This window comes from Mesoplodon bidens (assembly GCF_964165515.1).
Source record: "Mesoplodon bidens genome assembly, chromosome: 14".
Lineage (NCBI taxonomy): Eukaryota > Metazoa > Chordata > Mammalia > Artiodactyla > Ziphiidae > Mesoplodon > Mesoplodon bidens.
The window spans coordinates 59,527,996-59,550,224 of record NC_138170.1 but is presented as its reverse complement, the minus strand read 5'-3'; the positions used below and the strand labels follow the sequence as shown (position 1 = coordinate 59,550,224).

Sequence of the window (22,229 nt, the reverse complement as noted above, 5' to 3'; positions counted from 1 at the left end):
CCTGCAGGGGGCGTGTCCTCCCCCGGAAATTGGAGCACTCCCCACCTACGGGCGGCTCGCAGCTGCGTGTGGAGTCCGGCATGAGCGTCTTGGCTGCGGCAGGCGCTGGACGGCTGTGCGCTGGGCGGCTGTTCGCCGTGCGCGCGGGTAAGCAATTGCGGTGCCCGAGCCCCCGTTGCCGCGGAAACCGCCCGGGGCGCCTTCTCCAGTTGAGGGGGTTGCGGGGCACTCTGGGCTGCAGCCTGGAGTCCAGCGTCAGACACGAAACGGCTGTGTGGTCGTGGGCCAAGCGCGTGCCTGCTGCGCCCTTTGGGCGTGCTGAGGGCCCGAGACCGCTTTCCTGGCTTTGGCCGAGGTGAAGGGTTGATGAAGCCGCTTTGAAATCACTCCGGCGGCTGTGCAGATGCCAATACTAAGGTTTCTAATGAATGCCGTTTCATGTGTGTTTTCTACAGTCCTTCCTTGTCTTTGGAGAGGAAAGTACTTCAGCTCCGGGAATGAGCCGGCAGAAAACAACCCGGTGACCCCTATGCTGCGGCATCTTATGTACAAAATCAAGTCTACTGGTCCCATCACCGTGGCCGAGTACATGAAGGAGGTCTTGACCAACCCAGCCAAGGTATGGGTCGGGGAGCCCGGGGACCAGTCCCGCTCTAGCTGCGCTGCGAGGTTTGAATCAGGCGGATATGCTCAGAGAGGACCCCGAAGGTCCTCAGCCCTGGCAGTTGCCTTCCAGGGGAAGAGCCACGCTCTAAGACCTGGGGACAGATAAATGAATCTGTCAGTTGGGCAGGGCTGGGTCAAGTCAGCGGCAGTGGCTTTAAAGAGAGGACAAGTTACAAAGATGTTCAGGGGACGATGTAACCGATTGGATTTATGAGATGAAGGAAGGATGACTTCCCTACCTGGGTTTATGGTAGATACTGGAGTCATTTTTCAGGAAGAAGTGAATTCAGGAGGAGGTAGAGGTAGGAAAGAGTTCAGTCCGAACTCTTTGAAGTGTTTGTGGGACTCAGGTGGAAATGTCCAATAGGCAACAGGAAATACGAATTTAGTGCCTGGAAAGCTGTGTTGGCATGGTATTAGCAGGCACTGGAAGCGTATTCCATTGAGAATGGAACGTCTGGGCGTTTACGTTCTAGCATTAGGCATTGTCACAGGTTTTTGACCTTCATTTCCTTGTCTGCTCTACAAAGTCACTTGGTGAAAGCCTGTGGTCCTTTTATTTTAGAATGTTTCACCTTTTGTTGGGTTAAAATATGAGATCTGTGGAATCCTGGGGTTCGTTTGGCCTTTTGCTGTTGGATATAGTAGAGTGACTCAGGGTCCAGAGGTTTAGTAATGGAAGAGATCCTTTAGTGCCTGTATGCAGTGTTACAGCGTACCAAAAGTTCAGATAAGGAGAAGCTTTAAAACAAACATCTCTGGGTTAGAGTTGAGATCCACTCATCATTTATCCATTTATTGAGGCGCCATATATGCCAAACACTGTCTCAGGCTCTGGGAATACTGCAGTGGACAGTGGAGCCTGGCGCTTATGTTCTAGTGAGATAATGAACCATAAACAAGGAAACAAATAATTAAACAAGATCATTGTGGATTGTTGTAAGTGCTTCTGAGGGAGGAAAAAACAAACAAACAAACAAAACTGGGTTAATAGGGATTGAAAGCAAATACTGTGCTGGGAATAGGGATTGTAGAAGTTCCTTAGGTAGGTGGTCGGGGAAAGCCAGTATATTTGAGCTGAGGCTTGAAGGATGGGGATGGGCCAGCCAGGCACAGGTCTGGGAGAAGTGGGTTCCCATCAGAGGATCCAGAAACACAAGGTTTTTAAGCTGGGAAATGCTTTGGTACACAGAGAAGAGAAGGGCACCAGTGTGGCTGCAGGGCAGTGACTGGCGGGTGGGAGGGTTTGATGGTGAGGAAAGTAGTATGAGATGAGTTTGGAGAGGAGCCAGTTCATGCAGTGCTTTCATGAAATTTAGATTTTTGTGTTAGTGCAATGGGAAACCTTTGGGAGGTGCATTCATTTACATTGTGTTGGCAGTGACATCAGGTGGAGATAGTAAGTGAGCCGTTGGCCATAAGAGTCTGGAGTTCGTGAGAAAGATTGGGCATGCATATATAAATTTGGTCATCATCAGTATATAGATGACGTTAAAATAAAAAGGAACCAGCGAGAGTATACTTAGAGAAGAGAAGGTTATTCAGGAGTAAGCCCTGAGGTAACTCAAATTTAAAGTAGAGGTTCTTAACCTAGGGATCCTTGAATAGAAATCAGGGGGTTTGTGGACGTGGATGGGAATAAAAATGACACTTTTATTTTCATTAACCTCTAACTGAAGTTTAGTGTTTCTCTGATTATGAACATAGGCAACAACCAGTACCATCAGCAGTACTCTGTGATTTTAGCGTCGGTGGAAATCACTGACACTGTCATGTCGCAGCAGAGTGGTCATGATATCTCAAAATACTGTTGTACTTCTCTGTCCTTCAAAACTTCATTATTTATTAGAACTTCAGCTCAATTTTGCTTTTTAATACACTTACAAAGGTGTATATATATTACTATATCACAAATTTATTTTTAAAATATTTGATAAGTATTTTTCTGTTTTATAAATTTATTTATTTATTTTATTCATTTATTTTTGGCTGTGTTGGGTCTTAGTTGCTGCGCGCGGGCTTTCTCTAGTTGCGGCGAGCGGGGGCCACTCTGTTGCAGTGTGCGGGCTTCTCATTACGGTGGCTTCTCTTGTTGCGGAGCACGGTCTCTAGGCGCGCGGGCTTCAGCAGTTGTGGCTCGTGGGCACTAGAGCGCAGGCTCAGTAGTTGCGGCGCACGGGCTTAGTTGCTCCGCGGCATGTGGGATCTTCCCGAACCAGGGCTCGAACCTGTGTCCCCTGTGTTGGCAGGAAGATTCTTAACCACAGCACCACCAGGGAAGCCTGATAAGTATTTTTCAATTGATTTCATATTTAGTCCTCTGTGTTTTAAGTCCTGTGCATTTAAAAACATTCTGTGAAGGGTCTGTAGCATTCATTAGACTGCCAGAGTGGTTCGCTTCTCTCTCTCTCTCTCTCTCACACACACACACACACACACACACCCCACCCCTGAAATACTTCCTTACGAAGGGACAGAGAAAGGCTAGAGGGGAGATGCTGTATGAAGTGAAAAATATTTTTTTAAAGATGGAAGTGACTTCATTAAGTTTCTAATGCTGAGGGGGAAAAGTTGAAGCTGTACGAGAAAGCTGTGATAGAAAGATCCTGGCCCATGAGGGTTATGTGAGGAATGGTGATTGAGCCAGAGCACAGGGTTAAGTTTGGAAAAGAGCAGAAGCTGTAGGCGTTTCATCCTTTGAGTCCCAAGGAAAGAATGGGAACAGTGGAGGCTGGATGGGGTCAGGAACCTGAGGAAGTCTATTTAATAACATTCTTTAATTCCTGTGTGGGCCAGAGCCCAGGTCACCTGCTGAGAGTAAGCTGGTTTAAGAAGGGGCTTGAAGGGCATAGGGAAATTTTAAACAATTCTTGAGTGTTTCTTGAAGGCTAGACACTATGCTAAAACTTGGTATATGAAGGTAAATAAGACATAGTCCCGTCCCCCAGAGCAGATTCAGTCTTACTGAGTAGAAGATTGCCAGGGAGGGATGGGAAAGGAGAACATTTGCGATGGCAAGGATGTATGGCCAGGCAGGGCAAATTAAAAACAAAACAAAAACAAACAAAAAATCAACTTTTTATTGAGATATAACATTCACATAGAAAAATGCAAAATCACATTTATACAGCTTGATGAATTTTGACAAAGTGAACACTCCCATGTCACCAGCACCCAGGTCAAGAAGCAGCCTCAAGAGCAGGCAGGGCTGATTTGAAACACAGTGGGAGAGGTTGGGCGAGGGGCTTGCGGGGCAGCCAGGGTCTTCGTGTGGAGGCAGGACAGGGAGGGCAGCTGTGCAGTGTGAAGAGGGGCCCTGCTTGGCTTCTGCCTTTGTAGTCAAGGAGTGATTGTTTTTCTACCAGTTCTGCAAAATGACTGTTACTTTGTAAAATTTAGGTAAAGACGCTGTTTATTTTGCTTATTTAGAAGAGAACTTTCTTATGAAATAACTTGTTTATCTCATTGTATACATTATGTGAGATTTTGGAGGGGTGTTTTAGAAAGCTTATTTGAAAATTAATTTGTTTTCTCCATTTTTTCTTTTTACGTAGGGCTATTATGTGAACCGTGACATGCTAGGAGAAAAAGGAGATTTCATTACTTCACCTGAAATAAGTCAGATCTTTGGGGAGGTAATATCCAACGTAAACTCTAGAAGAAACTAATTATCAAACACTTGAGAGTAGATCAAGTAGTAGTATTCTACAGTAGTGTTTTACAGCTTTGTTTGTGGTGATTCATCAAGTTTTAATTTTTTAGTGGTTTATATACTGAAGGAATAGAGAGTAATAGAGGTATCGAGAACATTTGAAAGGTTTATACTTTACTGTAGAAAAGGATATGTAGAGATACAAAGGACAGAAGGAAAGAAAAAGAAAAGAAATGGAAGAAAAGGTGTTGGAAAAGAGGAGAATCAGATGAAAAAATGAGAATGGAAAAACGAAGAGAGACAACAGGCAAGGTGAAGAAGAAGGTTGAGAGTTCTCTCAAGAAGGAAGAGAAAAGATAAAAAATACTGAGGAGTTAGTGGAATCAAAATGCACTCTATAGCCTATACCCCTTATTTACCTGTGTTTACAGTAGAAGTCTCCTTAAGAACTTTGAATTCTTTTCAGGAATTCTAGTTCATTTATTTCCATATGTAACCTTTGATCAATTTAGAAATAGAAAATAGTATACAAAAGGAAGAAAAATCTAGGCATTAAAGAATATTAATTATGACTTAAAGCCATGTAATTATTGAAATTACATGAATATGAAGAAATGGCAGAATCATATTTCATATGTCTGTTTGCTTTTAAATACTAGTACCTTTCGGTAAGTGATATCCTCTTATCTGTGTCATGGGACCTTTTATAGTAGAGGCTGCCTTTTAACTAGGTGTTTTCTTCTGTTATTAAGCTTCCTAAGTGGTGTCTGTTGTACTGTAGTCCCAGTGAAGTTCCTGTGTGCGTATACATATATTAACATGTTAAATAACATGTATGGTTGTTAGGAAACACTTTGCCTTCCGGCGTAAAGTCTATTTACATAGAGTTTTATATTGTGGTATACTTTAATGCTTTATAATGCTTGAGTGTAGTTCTTTCCTGTCACAGCTCCTAGGGATATGGTTCATCAGTGAATGGATAACCACTGGAAAAAATGCAGCTTTCCAACTGGTGGAACTGGGCCCAGGCAGGGGTACCCTCTTGGGAGATATTTTGAGGGTAAGTAAGAAAAGAATGTCTTAAAGTCGCATGTACCTGACTCTTGTTACTTTTGACTGAGTTCGAAAACTTTGTTGATTTCCTTGGTTTTCAGTCTTATCTCCTTAATCTCATATTTCTCAGCTAAAATGTAATGTCAAATAATATAATGAATCATTACTTGTTATCTGTTTCTAATCTTAAAAAATGGGGGTGAGGGGAGAATGTAAAAGCTAAAAGTATAAAACTTTTAGAAGATATTATGGGAGAATATATTCATCTTCTGAGTAGGGAGTTTTTTACATTATATAAAAAGCAGAAGCCATAAAGGAAAAGATTAATAATTTCAAATACATTAAAATTAAGAACTTTTTTCTTTAAAGAAACTAGGAACGTTTTGTTCTTCAAAGACACCATAAAGAAAGTGAAAAGACAAAACACAAAGTGGGAGGAGTTATTTGTAACACATGCAACTAACAAAGAACTGGTAGTTAGAATACATAAAGAACTTTTTTTTATATAGATTTATTATTATTATTATTTTTTATATTTTGGCTGCATTGGGTCTTCTGTTGCTGTTCACGCTTTCTCTAGTTGCGGCGAGCTGGGGCTACCCTTCGTTGTGGTGCAAAGGCTTCTCATTGCGGTGGCTTCTCTTGTTGCGGAGCACGGGCTCTAGGCTCGCAGGCTCAGTAGTTGTGGCACACGGGCTTAGTTGCTCTGTGGCATGTGGGATTTTCCTGGACTAGGGCTCGAACCTGTGTCCCCTGCATTGGCATGCGGATTCTTAACCACTGCGCCACCAGGGAAGCCCCGAAGATCTCGTTTAAATCTGTAAGAAGGTGACAGATAACCCAGAAAAGTCACGCCAAAGATGTGAACAGGCCTGTCATAAAAGAGGAAATCCATGTGGCTAATGAAAACAAAAAGATGCTCAAACTCATTGGTAGTCAGGGAAATGAAAATTAAAATCACAGTGAGTAACCACTGTACCCTCAAAATTAGAAAGTCTGACAACACCAAGGTTGTTAGACCTTGGTTGGTGAGGATGGGGAGCAAGGGCAACTCTCATGTACTGCTTGTAAGTATATTTTGGTACAACCCCTATGAATAGCTACTGGGCATTATCTACTAACATCAAAGTTACTTACATTGTATGTTCCAAAATAAATTGTGAGTTTATTTTGTGTGTACCTGACAAATCAGTGTAAAAAAATGCATATTCAATTTAAAGAAATTTAAATTTCTTGGGCTTCCCTGGTGGCGCAATGGTTGAGAGTCCGCCTGCTGATGCAGGGGACACAGGTTCGTGCCCCGGTCCGGGAAGATCCCACATGCCGCGGAGCGGCTGGGCCCGTGAGCCATGGCCGCTGAGCCTGCGCTTCCAGAGCCTGTGCTCCGCAACAGGAGAGGCCACAACAGTGAGAGGCCCGCGTACCGCAAAAAAAAAAAAAAAGAGAAATTTAAATTTCTTGATGCTATATGATTTCTGCTTGAAATTAAGAATTGAAGGATTTTTTTTTCAAAGAAAATTTACAAATATCTGACAAATAAGAATCCTTATTATATTGTATGTTTTTGGTGGTGGGGGTAACCCACTGATTTATGTTTCCAGACTCTATTTTGTATCTTTTTAAATTGTCAAAGTCATTTGAATATAAAATATTTAATAAGATTCTCTAACAATATTTTGTTTCAAGAACTTTAAAAATTAAGCCCAAAGCTCTTTTTTTTTCTTAAAAAAAATTTTTTAAATTGAAGTATAGTTGATTTACAGAGTTTCAGGTGTACAGCAAAGTGATTATATATATATTTTCAGATTATTTTCCATTATAGGTTATTATAAGATATTGAATATAGTTCCTTGAGCTATACAGTAGGTCCTAGTTGTTTATTTTATATATGGTAGTGTTTATTTGTTAATCCCAAATTCCTAATCCCTTTCCCCTATAATCCATTCTTTATGCTTGTCTTTTGGAAAGAAAATGCTTGGCTTTATCATTCCCCTGCGTAAACATCTTTGGCAGCTACCCTCTTATCAGTACAAGATGTTCACAACCAGACTTGTTTCTGTGCTCTACCTTGAACTCCGTGCTCCAAACTATATGCACCAAACTATACCCACAGCTCTTAAAATGTCTAAAGGATGCCTCCCTAGATCAAGTCCTGAGACCTCTTAAAAAGCCAAAGAATTTAAAGGAATGTAAAGAAAATAGCCAAAGGTGTAATTACAGACTTTTAATTTTTGATTATATTTCTGAAGGATTTTTCTCTTGGGGAGAAGTTTTTCCATGTATAGTTTCATCTCAAAACTAAATTTGGAAAAGTCGTCTTGTCCTAATGCATATTCAGGTCTCAAAAGTAGGAGGCAAATCACCAGTGAGTATTAAATTCAAATGAAAAAAATATTGATGTACTTTATGCAATTGGCATTGAATTTTTAGCATTAAAATATTGATAAAACATCAGTATATTCCTTTTTTTCCCTCATGTTTACAGTAGCAAAAAAATGTGTGTGGCTAAGAAGAAATTGAAAATGGGAAAGAATCTCAGAGTTAAACTGTCAAGTAATTAGTGCCATTCAAATCTGATTTCTTGTGGATACAGTCTGATCATCTCAGGGGTGAGACTATTTTGTAGGCATAGCAGTTTTTTCTTTTTCTTTTTTTCTTTCTTTATTTTTTTCAAGCTGTTGCCACAGCCTCCTGCTGCCCGAGGTTTGCTGGCCTAATCGCTTGAGATACAGCAGTTTGACTTTCGCATCACTTTCTAGGGCCCTACTTGCTGTATCAGTGGCTGGTCGATGATCTTCTTTGGGATACTGTCTTCATAGCAGCTTTTTATTATTATTTTTTTAAATTTTATTTATTTATTTATTTATTTATTTTTGGCTGTGTTGGGTCTTCGTTTCTGTGCGAGGGCTTTCTCTAGTTGCGGCAAGTGGGGGCCACTTTTCATCGCGGTGCTCGGGCTTCTCACTATCGCGGCCTCTCTTGTTGCGGAGCACAGGCTCCAGACGCGCAGGCTCAGTAGTTGTGGCTCATGGGCCTAGTTGCTGTGTGGCATGTGGGATCTTCCCAGACCAGGGCTCGAACCCGTGTCCCCTGCATTGGCAGGCAGATTCTCAACCACTGCACCACCAGGGAAGCCCCCATAGCAGCTTTTTAAAATCAAGCCTAGCTCTTTACCCATAAACTTGCTGTGTGGCCCCCGGTGTGATGTGTATAATAATTTTCAGGTCTTATAAGTAATAAATCTGTTTTTTCAAAGTTAAAAAAAATCAAGGCTATATACATTTTATTTCTTTGGTCTTTTTTTAGACTCCCTAATCTGAATCATTGTTTTTATTGGATGCTAAAGCTTTTATTTTCATTTGGTAGTCATAATTCTAATTTTTATCAGTAGGAAACCAAATTGTACTGTGTACTGTGTACTGTTCGTTTCTTATATGGACTATGTTTAATAACTCCAGTAGGTTATGATTCTCATAGACTGCTGGAGAGTGACTTGTGTGAGGTTCTCTGAAGCCAATTATTACTTCTGCTGTGACATGAGCAAATTATTGAGGTAAACGGTTAGAAAACCTAAAATCTACTCAACAAGATTTTGCCAATTTCTTCTTCTTTTTATATTTAGGTGTTTAGTCAGCTTGCATCTGTGCTGAAAAACTCTGACATTTCAATACATCTGGTAGAGGTGAGCCAAAAATTAAGTGAGATTCAAGCATTAACTTTGACTGAAGAGAAGGTCCTATTAGAGCGAAATGCTGGATCCCCCGTATATATGAAAGGTGTCACTAAGTCTGGAATTCCAATTTCCTGGTACCGAGATCTGCAAGATGTTCCAAAAGGTAATTATTTTACATTGATTAATGAAAGAATTTTGATCACAACCCCTCACAGTAGTGATAGGTGACCACAACCTTGTAAAGCAATGTAGTAGATTGAGTTAGGGCTGCCAAGTCCCTTACCTATAGAGAACAGCATTGTGTTAGAAAATAATTTCATGTGGTGTTGCAAAAACCAAAGCAAACCAAAACCAAAACATGGATCTCGGTTGTCCTTTTTATTTTTTCCCTACCCCTCAGATAGTACTGATGATGAAGTAGCCCAAGGCAGTGGGGCCTGAAGGAAGCAGTGTTAGTAGATGAGTTTACTTTAATTATCTCATCTTTTGATCATCCTTACTTGCCTAAAGGCAAGCAAGGGGTGGTAGGAGAATCCCTTCACTCCTCAAGAATGTTATATTGATGAGCCCCAGTTCAAACCTAAAGTGGTGGTCTGACCTTGGCCACGGCACCACAGCCATTCCTGGCCTTAAGCGTCTTGGATGACTTTAGGAAATTCAAATCCTCTTCCAGCTAACAAATTTGAGTTCTGATTTCTTTTGGGCCTGGTGATGAATAAAACATTAAACTGATAACTGGGATATTTCAGCTGTCTGACCCTCTGTAGAAAATGGGAATAGTAATAATTGTTCCTGTGTTCTGCACAGTAGGTTTGCCATGAAGAGGTGGGTGATTCTGTGGAAGTTATAATTATGGAAGTATCACAAGTTCCATTACGAAGAACTATGCATTTTCTTTTTGTTAATGTTCAAAACAACCAATTGATTGCCTTGAAAATGCTGAAATGTTAATGTTTTTCTTCTGTTTTTAAATAGAGTACAGCTTTTATCTTGCACATGAATTTTTCGATGTTCTTCCTGTGCATAAGTTTCAGGTATTGATGGGAAAGAAGTCACATTTATAATTGACTAACAAAGGGCCTTATGTTGTAAGAATAAACATTTATGGTGTTTAATTATTACTTGTTGAAGTTAGCTATATCTGGAAGTTTGATGAATATAAATAATTGAAAAGCAAAAGTGAAATATTAAGAATTCTTAATTCTTAGGATATTAAGGATTCTTAATTCTTCTGGGATAAAGATGTATGAGAATGTAAGACAGTAAATGACTATAGTGCAATGAAGGATTATTTTTTAGAAACTATTTTTAAATTCCAAAAATTAAAAATTTTCTTCATTCTTTCTGTGAGGAGATTTAAGATTTGGTGGTAATGCACATGTACTGGTAACTTGTAGGGCTGAGAGTATATATTATTATGTAGTAATTTGTTGGCAGAAGCTTCTAATTAGTCCTCCTAAGTCTGTTTTCCATTTTGGGGGCACTTTCCATGTTGCTTATTTCCTCCTGCATTTCTTATCTAAACAGCATTAATAGTTTGCATCTGTCATTCTACATGCATTAAAGTTATGCCTTTACATAATTTAAGTGGTAACGTGCTCTGTAAATGTTAGTTATCTATCTTATATATGATAAGAGGAGAAAAGTTATTTTGGTAGAGGCAGTTTTGAGAACTTGCAAAAATTTGTTTTTATGTGTTATTTTGTGTTTAGAAAACACCACACGGATGGCGAGAAGTACTTATTGACATTGATCCACAGGTTTCTGATAAACTGAGATTTGTTTTGGCGCCTGGTGCCACCCCAGCAGAAGCCTTCATACAAGTAGGAATAATTTTTTTTTTCTTAGTTTATTGCCAACCAAATCTTCAGTTTTATTTTCTGAGTTAGTATTTTAGAGTTCCTTGTAACATGAAAGGTGCTTTTTATTAATAGTGAAAACGCACAGGATTTAAGAGTCAGGAGACTGGGTTCAAATCATTTCTTAGCTGTGTGACCTTAATGTAATAAGAAAGTAAGTGCTTACTCAGCAAGTCCCTGACTGTCTCTGTTTACCTCAGTTCTCTATCAAATGGTGACAATATTGTCTGCTTGACAGGAAGTTATGTATCTGTGAAAACAATGTACAGTGTAAAGTAACAATAACAACATTTATTGAATATTTTGTATGTATTACTCTTTTTTTTTTTTCTAATTTATTTTTGGCTGCACTGGGTCTTCCTTGCTGTGTGCCGGCTTCCTCTAGTTGCAGCGAGCGGGGGCTCCTCTTTGTTGTGGTGCGCAGGCTTCTCATTGCGGTGGCTTCTCTTGTTGCAGAGCACAGGCTCTAGGCGCCTGGGCTTCAGTAGTTGTGGCACGCAGGCTCAGTAGTTGTGGCTCGTGGGCTCTAGAGCGCAGGCTCAGTAGTTGTGGCTCGTGGGCTCTAGAGCGCAGGCTCAGTAGTTGTGGCGCACAGGCTTAGTTGCTCCGCGGCATGCGGGATCTTCCCGGACCCGGGCTCGAACCCGTGTCCTCTGCATTGGCAGGTGGATTCTTAACCACTGCACCACCAGGGAAGCCCCTATTACTCTATTTTCTCATTTAATTCTCAAAACTATTATTAGGTAAGTTTTATTGTCACTTTCTGGGCTACTGTTAGAGCATGTCTTTTTTCTCATGCTTCCACTCAAATTAAAATTTGATTACCCCTTCTTTCTATTGTCCTCAAGGAATAATTGCAAGAGCCTGTGTGTCTTTGGTTTGAGTTTAAACGTTCAAAAAACCTGTATTTCTCAGGAATGTTTGAGCTTTAGATTGCCTGTTTTATTCCTTTTCGAGCTCAGAAAAAGATGATTTCTACTTTCTGGACCATAACTAAGAATTTCTGCCTTAGAAGTTATCGATTTTAAAAGCAGAAGAGCTTTTAAACGTAAACCTATGAATTAAGTTTTCATTGCAAAGCATAAGTTTAAAATATCAGCCTAAGTGCTTGTGAGCATTTCTACTTTTTCATACTGTGGCTAATTTTACCTGAGTGAGAAACAAATTCATAAAGCTACTGAGAGCTAACCCCCGAGAGTTGATTGTTTTTAGGTCTTCATTTGAACAGTGTACACTTATGAGAAAGGGAGTGATGATTTCCCTCTCATTTGGATGGAGCAAGTGGTAATGGAATCTCATCTTGAAGAGCAGTCTAGGATATTAAGAATGTCAGCATGGAACGCTGAGTTGCGTCACCTTATGCCTGAAGCAGCTGACCCCATGGTTTATATAGTCAAACCACAGTAATTTATTTAATAGCACTGGAGGCTTAGTGGTTTATTATTTCATTTAATTCTCACAATAAGCCTAGTATATGAAATAGACTGTGAAAGGTTAAGTAACTTGTCTCTAGTAAGCAGTAGATGAGGTGAGACTCAAGGGCTGAGTCTGCCTGACTCTGTACCTCTTAGACCTGTTTCATTATAGGCAGAGACATCAGAGCAGGTCAGTACTTCACTTGTAATAGGTGTTAGGAGGGAGCAAAAGTTAATGTACATTTGCACAATGAGGAAAAAAATGTTTTCATTATCACAGGAATTAGTGAAATTTCATATCTGCTAGTCCAGTTGGCAAGAATTACTATTTATTGTCAATACACGTTTTAAACTAGTATGTACTTCTTGAGGACCCTTAGTTAATAGTTGAACATCTTGGGAAATTAGGGCTTCAGGTACATTGACACTAGTTTATAAGCTGGTATTGCTAGACATAGGGCATATCGTTGGGGTACCTTTTCCCGCAAAAGAAGGCAGATATACTTGCTTTAATAGGGTCTGTTTTGTTATATTGGATTTATATCATTTGTTCTACTAGCACAACTTTTTAGTGTCTCTTATGTGTCAGACACTGTTCTAGGCAGACAAAAATTCCTTTTCCATGCTTTCAACCCAGTGGAATATATTTATATGAATTATGATACAGAAGTAAAATCACCATAAATAAAGTGATAATGTTCTTAGCCATCTGGAGGGTTGAGAGGGCATATGCCTTTTTATAAAAGGCATTAAAATTAAAATATCTTTGTAAACTGAATGGACAACATCAGAGAACCAAGGAGTTCTGTATAATAGAAAGGATGTCATGTGAAAAGTTGAGTGTAGACAATATATTCATATTGAGAAGGAATTTATTTTTTTTATTTAAAAAAAAAATTTTTTTGGCTGTACTACATGCGGGACTTTAGTTCCCTGACCAGGGACCGAACACGCGCGCCCTGCAGTGGAAGCGTGGTGTTCCAACCACTGGCCCACCAGGGAAGCCCTGAGAAGGAATTTATTTTGATTGTAACTAAGAAATGCTCATTGTAGAAAAACCCTAAGGACACAGGTCTTTTGAATGATGTATTTTGATTCAACTGTTCCCTTACTAGTGTGATGAAACAAGGGATCACGTGGAAGTGTGTCCTGATGCTGGCGTTATTATTCAGGAACTTTCTCAACGCATTTCACTAACTGGAGGTGCTGCCCTGATTGCTGATTATGGTCATGATGGAAATAAAACGGATACCTTCAGAGTATGTATAATTCAGTCACATGATTTATCAGAATTTAACTGGTACAATTTACTTACAGTTGTCATTTGTTAGGTTTGAAGCTCATTGAAGATATTTATCTTATTTTCGTTTCTACAGTGCACAGTGCTTAGCACTGTTGTACTACATTATTTTATAATTAATCCATGTTATTATAATTACCCTTAACCCTGTATCTTACTGTCCACTTCTCCTTTGAACAGGGTCTGGATTGTCTGCATTATTCCTTAAGTTGCAGAACCTAGGTTTGCATAGATCCTAGTAAGCATCTGAATAATTCAAATTGAAAGATTTTCTTAAAAGTTCTTAAAAATTTCCCCTCCTTCATTTAAAAAAACATTGTTACTTTTTATAGATTTGATCTAGCTAGTGTAATCAAACATTTTCTGTCATATTTTCAACACGTTTTTTCCTTTCCAGATGTATTGTTTTATCCTTCCTAAACATCCTTTCTTATGCTCTTGGAACAGGGGTCCCCAACCCCTGGGCCTCAGACCATTAGTGGTCCTTGGCCTGTTAGGGACCAGGCCGCACAGTAGGAGGTGCATGGCAGGCCAGTGAGCGAAGCCTCATCTGCTGCTCCCCGTCGCTCCCATTACCACATGAACCATCCCCAAAATTGTTTTCCACGAAAGCGGTCCCTGGTGCCAAAAAGGTTGGGGACTGCTGTCTTGGAATATGATCAATTCTGTTCAATATACTTTAAAGTATACTGAAATACATTTAACTAGATGTTATTAAGTCATTTTCTAGATTGGTGTTTCTCAATTTCTAACTTTATTCTTTTTTTTTTTGTGGTACGCGGGCCTCTCACCGCTGTGGCCTCTCCTGTTGCGGAGCACAGGCTCCGGATGCGCCCAGCAGCCATGGCTCACGGGCCCAGCTGCTCTGCGGCATGTGGGATCTTCCCGGACCGGGGCACAAACCCGTGTCCCCTGCATTGGCAGGCGGACTCTCAACCACTGTGTCACCAGGGAAGCACTAACTTTATTCTTTTAAAGAAAAACCTGGAGAGGTTTTTTTTCTTTAAGCACTGATTCTCTAGGCTTATCTCCAGGATTCTGATTTGCTAGGCCTGGGTAGAGTCCAGTAACAGGTTCTCAGGTGATTTTTTTTTTTAATAATTTTTATTGGAGTATAGTTGCTTTGCTCTCTGGTGATTCTGATGCATATAGTTGATGGATACACTGTAAAACACCATCTAGGTTCTGGTAACCTGAATTCATCTGGAGAATTCTCTTACACTTCATCACCATGGGCATTAATGAAAATTTTAAACAACTGTCAAAGGCAGCATCTTCAGGCACTATAACATAGCACTTTATAGTGGGTTTTCCACATAGCATCTCATTTGAAGAAAGGGTGCTATTTGGTAAGAGTTTGTAAACCACTGATTTAGGCTATATTTTCCTTTTTAACAGGTGTTATGGAAAATGTACTAAAATGATAGCATTTCTTTAATCTTGATAATGATAACCATAAAAGTACAAAAACTCATCATTTAAAAAATTATGTTCAAGGGGTTTTGTGGCCACAGGCTTCATGATGTCTTAATTGCCCCGGGAACAGCAGACCTCACAGCTGACGTGGACTTCAGTTACTTGCGCAGAATGTCCCAGGGGAAAGTAGCTTCTCTGGGTCCAATAAAACAGCAAACATTTTTAAGAAATATGGGCATTGATGTCCGGCTGAAGGTAATGATTTATGTTATTTCACTGTTATTAAATATTTTAATTTCATACTATTTCAATAAATATTTTAAGTTCACTTGGCCTTAATGCTCTTGTCGTTAGTCAGATCCTTGGTGTTCCAGTCTTTTCAGTAGTATAGGGTTCAGTGTAACCAGACAGCCTGGGGGTGGAGCAGCCTGGTAAGTTCCATGCATCTCTCTTGAGGTAAAATGAAGACTTCCAAATAATAATCACGTTTGTTAAGAAAACTTGACTGCCTGTATGAGTATGAATTTTACAACTGTTTTGAAGACATCTTAACCCTTCAGTGTAGATCAAACCACCTGGGAATATTTGCTAAACATACAAATCCATAGGTTTGGGTCACAGCAACCTGTGTCTTTAATAAACACCATGATTCTAAGGTAGATGATCAGATATTACATTTTAAGCACTGTTTTATTGAATAGCTAATAGTCATTAGTATTGCTGCAAATGACTAGGAATCCTTTCTCCTGGTTATTTTCACTAAGAAATCTTTTTCTTTTCAGGTTCTTTTAGATAAATCAGATGAGCCATCACTGAGGCGGCATTTACTTCAGGGCTATGATATGTTAATGAATCCTACGAAGATGGGAGAAAGATTTAACTTCTTTGCCTTGATACCTCATCAGAGACTTCGTAGTAGAAATCATCAGATGAATGCATGTCAGTCAAAACCCTCAACATCACCTGTAGCTGGGTTTGCTGAACTTGCTTGGCGGTGATATTTCAGTTTGGACTTTTTACTCCCAAGTTGGCCTAAGAAACTAGAATAAAGGGAACACGTTTTATATATCACAGGTAAAATAAGTATTAAAGTATTTTATCTCTTCACAGCCAATAAAAATAGCCCATACAGTACAACTGAAAATTGATCTTTTAAGATTGTGTTTGATTCTTGGTACAAATGTGTGTTCTCAATTTAATGAAACTTATTATTGGGTTTCCTCTAATTAATAAAGCTAGTTGCTGTATTTTTATTTTAAAATGTAAACATGAATCCTGATTGATTTTATAACTGGAAACAACTGGCCATTCACAGGGGACTGATTAAATAGAACTATCCATATATTTTTAAAATGAGGTAGAGTAGTATGTTCTGACATAGATTGCTAAGATTTAGTAAGTGAAAAAGTAGGGTGCAAAATGTTTTGTAGTTATGATTCCATTTTTGTTGGAGAAAAGCTACATTTAAAGAAATGCTTAGAAGTAATTTCACAGCAATTAAAACACTAAATGCAGACTGGTTGTTTTCTGTTCAGTGATATTTACTTGTATATAAAAAGTAAGGAAAGGATGCCCAATAATCACTGGTTATTAAAGGGACTGTCTTCTCCATTGTATATTCTTTCCTCCTTTGTCGTAGATTAATTGACCATAGGTGCGTGAGTTTATTTCTGGGCTCTCTGTTCTGTTCCATTGATCTGTCTGTTTTTGTGCCAATATGCTGTTTTGATAACTGTAGTTTTGTGGTAAAGTCTGAAGTCAGGGAGCGTGATACCATCAGCGTTGTTATTTTTTCTCAAGATTGCTTTGGGAATTTGGGTCTTTTGTGGTTCCATATAAATTTTAGGATTATTTGTTCTAGTTGTGTGAAAAATGTCATGGGTATTTTGATGGGGATTGCATTAAATCTGTAGATTGCTTTTGGGTAGTATTGACATTTTAACAATATTAATTCTTCCAACCCAAGAACATCGGATATATTTCCGTTTCTTTGTATCATTTTCAGATTCCTTCCTCAGTGTTTTATAGTTGTCAGAGTATAGGTCTTCCACCTTCTTGGTTGTTTATTCCTATTTTATTCTTTTTGACGCTGATTTTAAATGGGATTGTTTTCTGGCTTTCTCTTTCTGATAGTTCATTATTAGTGTATAGAAAAGCAACAGATTTCTGTGTATTAATCTTGTATCCTGCAACTTTACTGAATTCATTTGTTCTAACAGTTTTTTGGTGGAGACTTTAGGGTTTTCTATGTACAGTATCATGTCATCTGCAAATAGAGACAATTTTATTTTTTCCCTTCCAATTTGGATTTTAGAGGGAAGATTTTTAGCTTTTCCCTATTGAGTGTGGTTAAGTGGCCTTTTTTATGTTGAGATATGTTCCCTCTATATCAACTTTGTTGAGAGTTTTTATCATGAATGACTGTTGAATTTTGTCAGATGCTTCTTGTCTCTTTTGAGATGATCATGTGATTTTTATCCTTCTGTTAATGTAGTGGGTCACACTGATTGATTTGCAAATATTGAACTATCCTGGGGTCCCTGGAATACATCCCACTTGATCATGGTGTGTGATCCTTTTAATATATTGTTGGATTCAGTTTGTTATGAGGATTTTTTGCATCTATATTCATCAGAGATACTGGACTGTAATTTTCTTCTTTTGTAGAGTTCTTATCTGGTTTTGGTACTAGGGTAAGTAATGGTGGTCTTGTAGAATGAATTTGGGAGCATTCCGTTCTCTTCAGTTTTTGGAATAGTTTGAGGAGGATAGGTATTAGCTTTTCTTAGTATGTTTAGAATTCCCCTGAGAAGCCTGAACTTTGGTTTGCTGGGAGGTTTTTTATTAATTACAAATTCCATTTCACTACTAATGACTGGTCTGAACTGTTCAGATTGTCTGTTTCTTAACTCAGTCTTGGCAGGTTGTATGTTTCTAGAAATTTTTCCATTTCTTCTAGGTTGTCTACTTTGTTGGCATATAACTGTTTGTAGTATTCTCTTATGATTTTTTTTTTTGTATCTCAGTAGTACAGTTGTTGTTTCTCTTCTTTCTTATTTTTATTTAGGTCCTCTCTTTTTTCTCCTTGATGAGCCTGGCTAAAGGTTTATCAATTTTGCAAAAAGGTGTATCAATTTTGTTTATCTTTTCAAAAAACCAGCTCTTGGTTTCATTGATGTTTTTTCTGTTGTTTTTTGGTCTCTATTTTATTTCCTCTCTTATAATTATTTCCTTCCATCTACTAACTTTGGGCTTTGTTTGTTCTTCTTTTTCTAATTCCTTTAGACAGTAAGTTAGGTTATTTGAAATTTTTCTTCTTTCTTGAGGTAGGCCTTATATTGCTATGAACTTCAATAATCACTATTAAATTTCCCAATCTGGTTTGAGGGGTGGGAAAAGACTTACTTTTATTTGTCCTCCTTTTTGGTATTTGAATTTTCTACCATATGCTTCTGTGAATTTTATAATTAAAATTAGATTAAAAAAATTTTTAAAGTCACAGTAAAACCAATAAACCTAACAGGTACTTAAAATATGACTTAGAGTAAATCCAGACTGCTTAGGAGGAGTAATTTTCTAAATTGAGTTAATAATTCTCTCTTATTTTCAGATAATTGTCAAGATTTAGTTCCGTAAGTTCTCATTTTTTGGTTCAAAAAACTTTTATTAGTAGCAGACATATGGACTTTCTGAAGAACTGTTATATTAGCAACACAAATTTGTGAAATTAAAGAAAAAGAATACCAGCTGTATGTCTTGAATTTATAGCTTAACTATATTGGAAATTCATTGGCAGAGTGATGAATGGTTGTTTCTTATTGCTTCTTTGGCTTCAATGAGAGCAGGACTAGCATTCTCTATCTCACGCTAAATTAAAGGAAGATGGAGGCCTTATTTTTCAGATGCTGCTCAACTTTGGGCCATTCCTAGCCACCCTTAAAGACTTGGTTGGAGAATTTTTAGATGAAAATGCCCATAGTTGGCCCTTCCCAATTATTTAATAGTTTTTATGATTAAGGGGAAAGAGGCAATGCTTCTTGAAACCTATACATGTACTGTGGTATTAGGTATTTAACTTAAGTCTTTTGGCAGTTGCAGTAGTGGAATATTTGATGGTAGTTTCTGAAAAACCTAAAATTATTCCAAACTTTCATTCCAAGAAATGAGACCTTGAGGTTACTACCTCAAATTTTGTATAAAATTGTAATAATGAGTTGTTTTTTATTTTAGTCAGATTAAAAAAAAAATCTGTGTTCTTAAATATAGCATTAGTTTCATTTACAAATACTATTTCCAAAACAGTTCTATTACCAAAGCCTGGGAAAAGAACACAACCAAATAAAATATTCTTTGGATACCTCTACTAGAGATAGGCTCAGGTTTTCACATGGAAAAGTATGGTGATATGGAAATACATTTTATTATCAAGCTTCTTTGAGGATATTTACAAAAAGTGGGATGTAATAAAAAATAAAAATGTACTAAACAGTGTCATTATAGACTACTTTGTACATTATCAAATGTTTCTAACAATTATTTCTTATACAAACACAATGACTTCAAGACAAAAAAAGGTTATGCAGGTTATACAGTAACTGGAGAAATTACTCAACTCCAAATTATCTGACAGTGCCTTTACAATTTTTTTTTTAGAAAACTTCTTAGGCATTCAACAAAAACAAAAAGAGTGCAATTAATTTCATGGCTTGTAAAGTTTGATTATATAAGTATAGCAAACAAACGTCATTCCAGTTAATTATCATTTTACGCAGTAAAACCACAATAGGGTGCCTAGTGACTCAGAATTACTTCATTTTAGCACACTGATATAAACACTTACTTTAGAGAAATTTGGGGAAGTTATCCTATATCACAGGGAAAATACACTTCCCAGAGGTTTTGCAAAATTAATTTGGTTTAATTTTTTAAACTCCTATCTGACAATGAGATACTGAGACATTGTGGAGTGTCTCCTGGAGATATTTAGGGGTAGGCAGTATAGTAAAATGGCTAGGAGGGGTAAGAAGGACTCTGGAGCCACATTGCCTGGGTTCAAACCCACATCCTAACTGTGACCGTCAGCAGCTAGTTACTTAATTTCCCTGTGCCTCAGTTTCCTTATCTGTGAGACAGACTTCATGTGCACTTACCTCATGGCTGTTGTGAGGGTAAAACATGTAAAGAGCACAGAAAACAGGAGCACTGTGTGTTTCCTTCCATTCTCTCAAGGATATTTTTAGTCCTAGATAAGGCAGTAGCTTCAGGATCTCTAAGGGCCCTCTCAGTCTTAGTCTGTTCACAAGAAGAACATTCTTTTCCTTTGCTACCTCAAATTCTGTGGGCAGTGATAGTTAACACATTTATAACGTTTAGCTTATCAACATCTGATCTTCACAACAACACTGTGAGGAAGGTACAGGCAAGAATTATAATCTTTATTCTATAGATTGAGGAACTCAAGGCTTAGACAGATTGTCACCTGCCGAGGCCAACATAGGTAATTAAAGAACGGAGCCAGGTTTTTTGTCCACGTCTTTTGCTCTTTTTGGAGGGGAAAAAAAGTTTACAATGATTACTGAGGAATCAAAAAAGTCCCTAGATGTTTTATAAGTGAATGGTCCCACCAGATCTTTAACTTTTTTGAGGGAAGACTGTTAGTAACTTTTAAAAAGCTATGAAAAAGTCTGACCTCTTAAATATGACATCTGGGTAGAAAAAAAATGTCTTTGGCTGGCTGCTGAAGCTGCAGTGTTAAAAAAAAACAACACATTTCATTCTTTCATTTGCTCAGCTGATAAAATAGCCATACTCTTATAAACTGTTTCATGCTCCACCCCATCCACTCCCTCAAACTGCTTAAAATATAATTGGTTTTAAAACATTCTAGATATCTGTAAAGCCTTCCAATAAGCTAAGGGAAGAACAAAAGGATACTGTTATTCTTTCCTGTAGCATTAACTGACTCTGCACTGGCCTACTTTTAGCATATATTTAATTTTCTTCCTCAAATTATTCAACCCTATGTAAAGATAAATTGTGTAATTAGAGTTCAGATCTATACCTATTAAATGTTGGAATCCAATTGTGGCATCACAACGGCGTCAGTGGGAATGTGAATATTTAGCAGCAGAGTTGAGCTATAAGAAGACATACATAACAACTCAGCACTGAGACCAGCAGTTCATACTCCTGGTTTTGTACATCAGTTGTCCCGAATGACCTTAGGGGCTGTTGCAACATACCAAAACTTACAAAAGGTGACAACTTAATTTTCATGTTCCAAAGAGCATATTCAGAATTTCAACTCCAAAAGGGTTAGGGATCACTGTTTTGGAGTCTTGACTGACCTAAAAAAGAAAGGTAAAACAGTCCAGCACTCCCTTTCCAGGAGTCTAGGAAAAACCCCTCAATGCCTCTATGGTCAGTTAAACAAATGTTTAAAGTCTATAGGAAATGGCATGCTGGTAGCCTCTCAGTTACCGCATAAATGCACATCTGTTTAGTAATCAACCTTGTAACTCTTGTACGATTTGGTCAAGCTATGCAATAACTGGACTCTAGCTTGCCTTTTTCTCCTTTTAAAAAAATAATGTTAAGAATAGGAAAGGGAAGATAAATTAAGTGCCACTATTGTACTAAAATGAACAATTAGGAAAAATACAAAAACAAGTTATTGCTTATGCTGTAAAAATTTATGAAAAGCTTTATCTTGGGTTCCATTATGTGTTTTTATTACTCAGTTTCCCCTCTTGTACCTACTCAATATGAACTACAGTATTGGTGTCACTGATTCCTTATCATATTTCCTCATGTCTTTGCATCCTTTCAGATGACAACCTACAAAGAACAAGTTATGCAGCAAAATACCAGTCCATAACATGAAATCCTTATTGAAGTTAGCTCAATAATAATTAAGGATCCTCTTCCATGTCATCTGGATTGGGAGCCATAATGAAGTGCTTTGGGTATACAAGGTTGTGTGTATATGCATGTATTTCCCAGCGGGCATCGTCACTTTCGTGTGTAATGTAACGTTCACCAATGCGAGTTTCAAATTCTCTAAGGTCAAGCCAAGTCTGATAGTCCTAGGGAAAAACAAAGATTATGAACCATGAAAGAAACAATACTGTCAACCTTTTTTTTTTTGCTCAGCACCCTAGTCATAAAATTGACAACCCCTACCTCCTAAATATTT

The 22,229-nt window shown here is 38.2% G+C and overlaps 2 protein-coding genes across 5 annotated transcripts in view; one reads left to right on the top strand and one right to left on the bottom strand.

Moving 5' to 3' along the window:
- The first annotated feature begins 34 nt into the window (after positions 1 to 34).
- On the top strand, positions 35 to 21,990 carry NDUFAF7 (NADH:ubiquinone oxidoreductase complex assembly factor 7). Of its 2 annotated transcripts, XR_014017521.1 has the most exons (11): positions 35 to 147; positions 456 to 619; positions 4,221 to 4,301; positions 5,268 to 5,378; positions 8,994 to 9,207; positions 10,020 to 10,078; positions 10,757 to 10,867; positions 13,434 to 13,577; positions 15,116 to 15,289; positions 15,817 to 16,108; positions 21,864 to 21,990. XR_014017521.1 is itself a non-coding variant. In XM_081255083.1 (10 exons), exons 1-10 carry the CDS (start codon positions 81 to 83, stop codon positions 16,030 to 16,032), a joined length of 1,341 nt encoding a protein of 446 aa, XP_081111209.1. In that variant the 5' UTR covers positions 35 to 80; the 3' UTR covers positions 16,033 to 16,373. The 2 variants fall into 2 exon arrangements, 1 of the variants encoding a protein (XP_081111209.1); XM_081255083.1 differs by lacking the exon at positions 21,864 to 21,990 and having other exon boundaries at positions 15,817 to 16,373.
- The window catches only part of PRKD3 (protein kinase D3), an 85,416-nt gene continuing 82,617 nt past the window's right edge, over positions 19,431 to 22,229 (bottom strand). For all 3 annotated transcript variants that reach the window (XM_081255080.1, XM_081255078.1, XM_081255079.1), the window contains one exon: positions 19,431 to 22,119. In XM_081255080.1, coding sequence (XP_081111206.1) covers positions 21,946 to 22,119 — 174 coding nt within the window. In that variant the 3' untranslated portion in view covers positions 19,431 to 21,945. The remainder of the gene's footprint in view (positions 22,120 to 22,229) is intronic.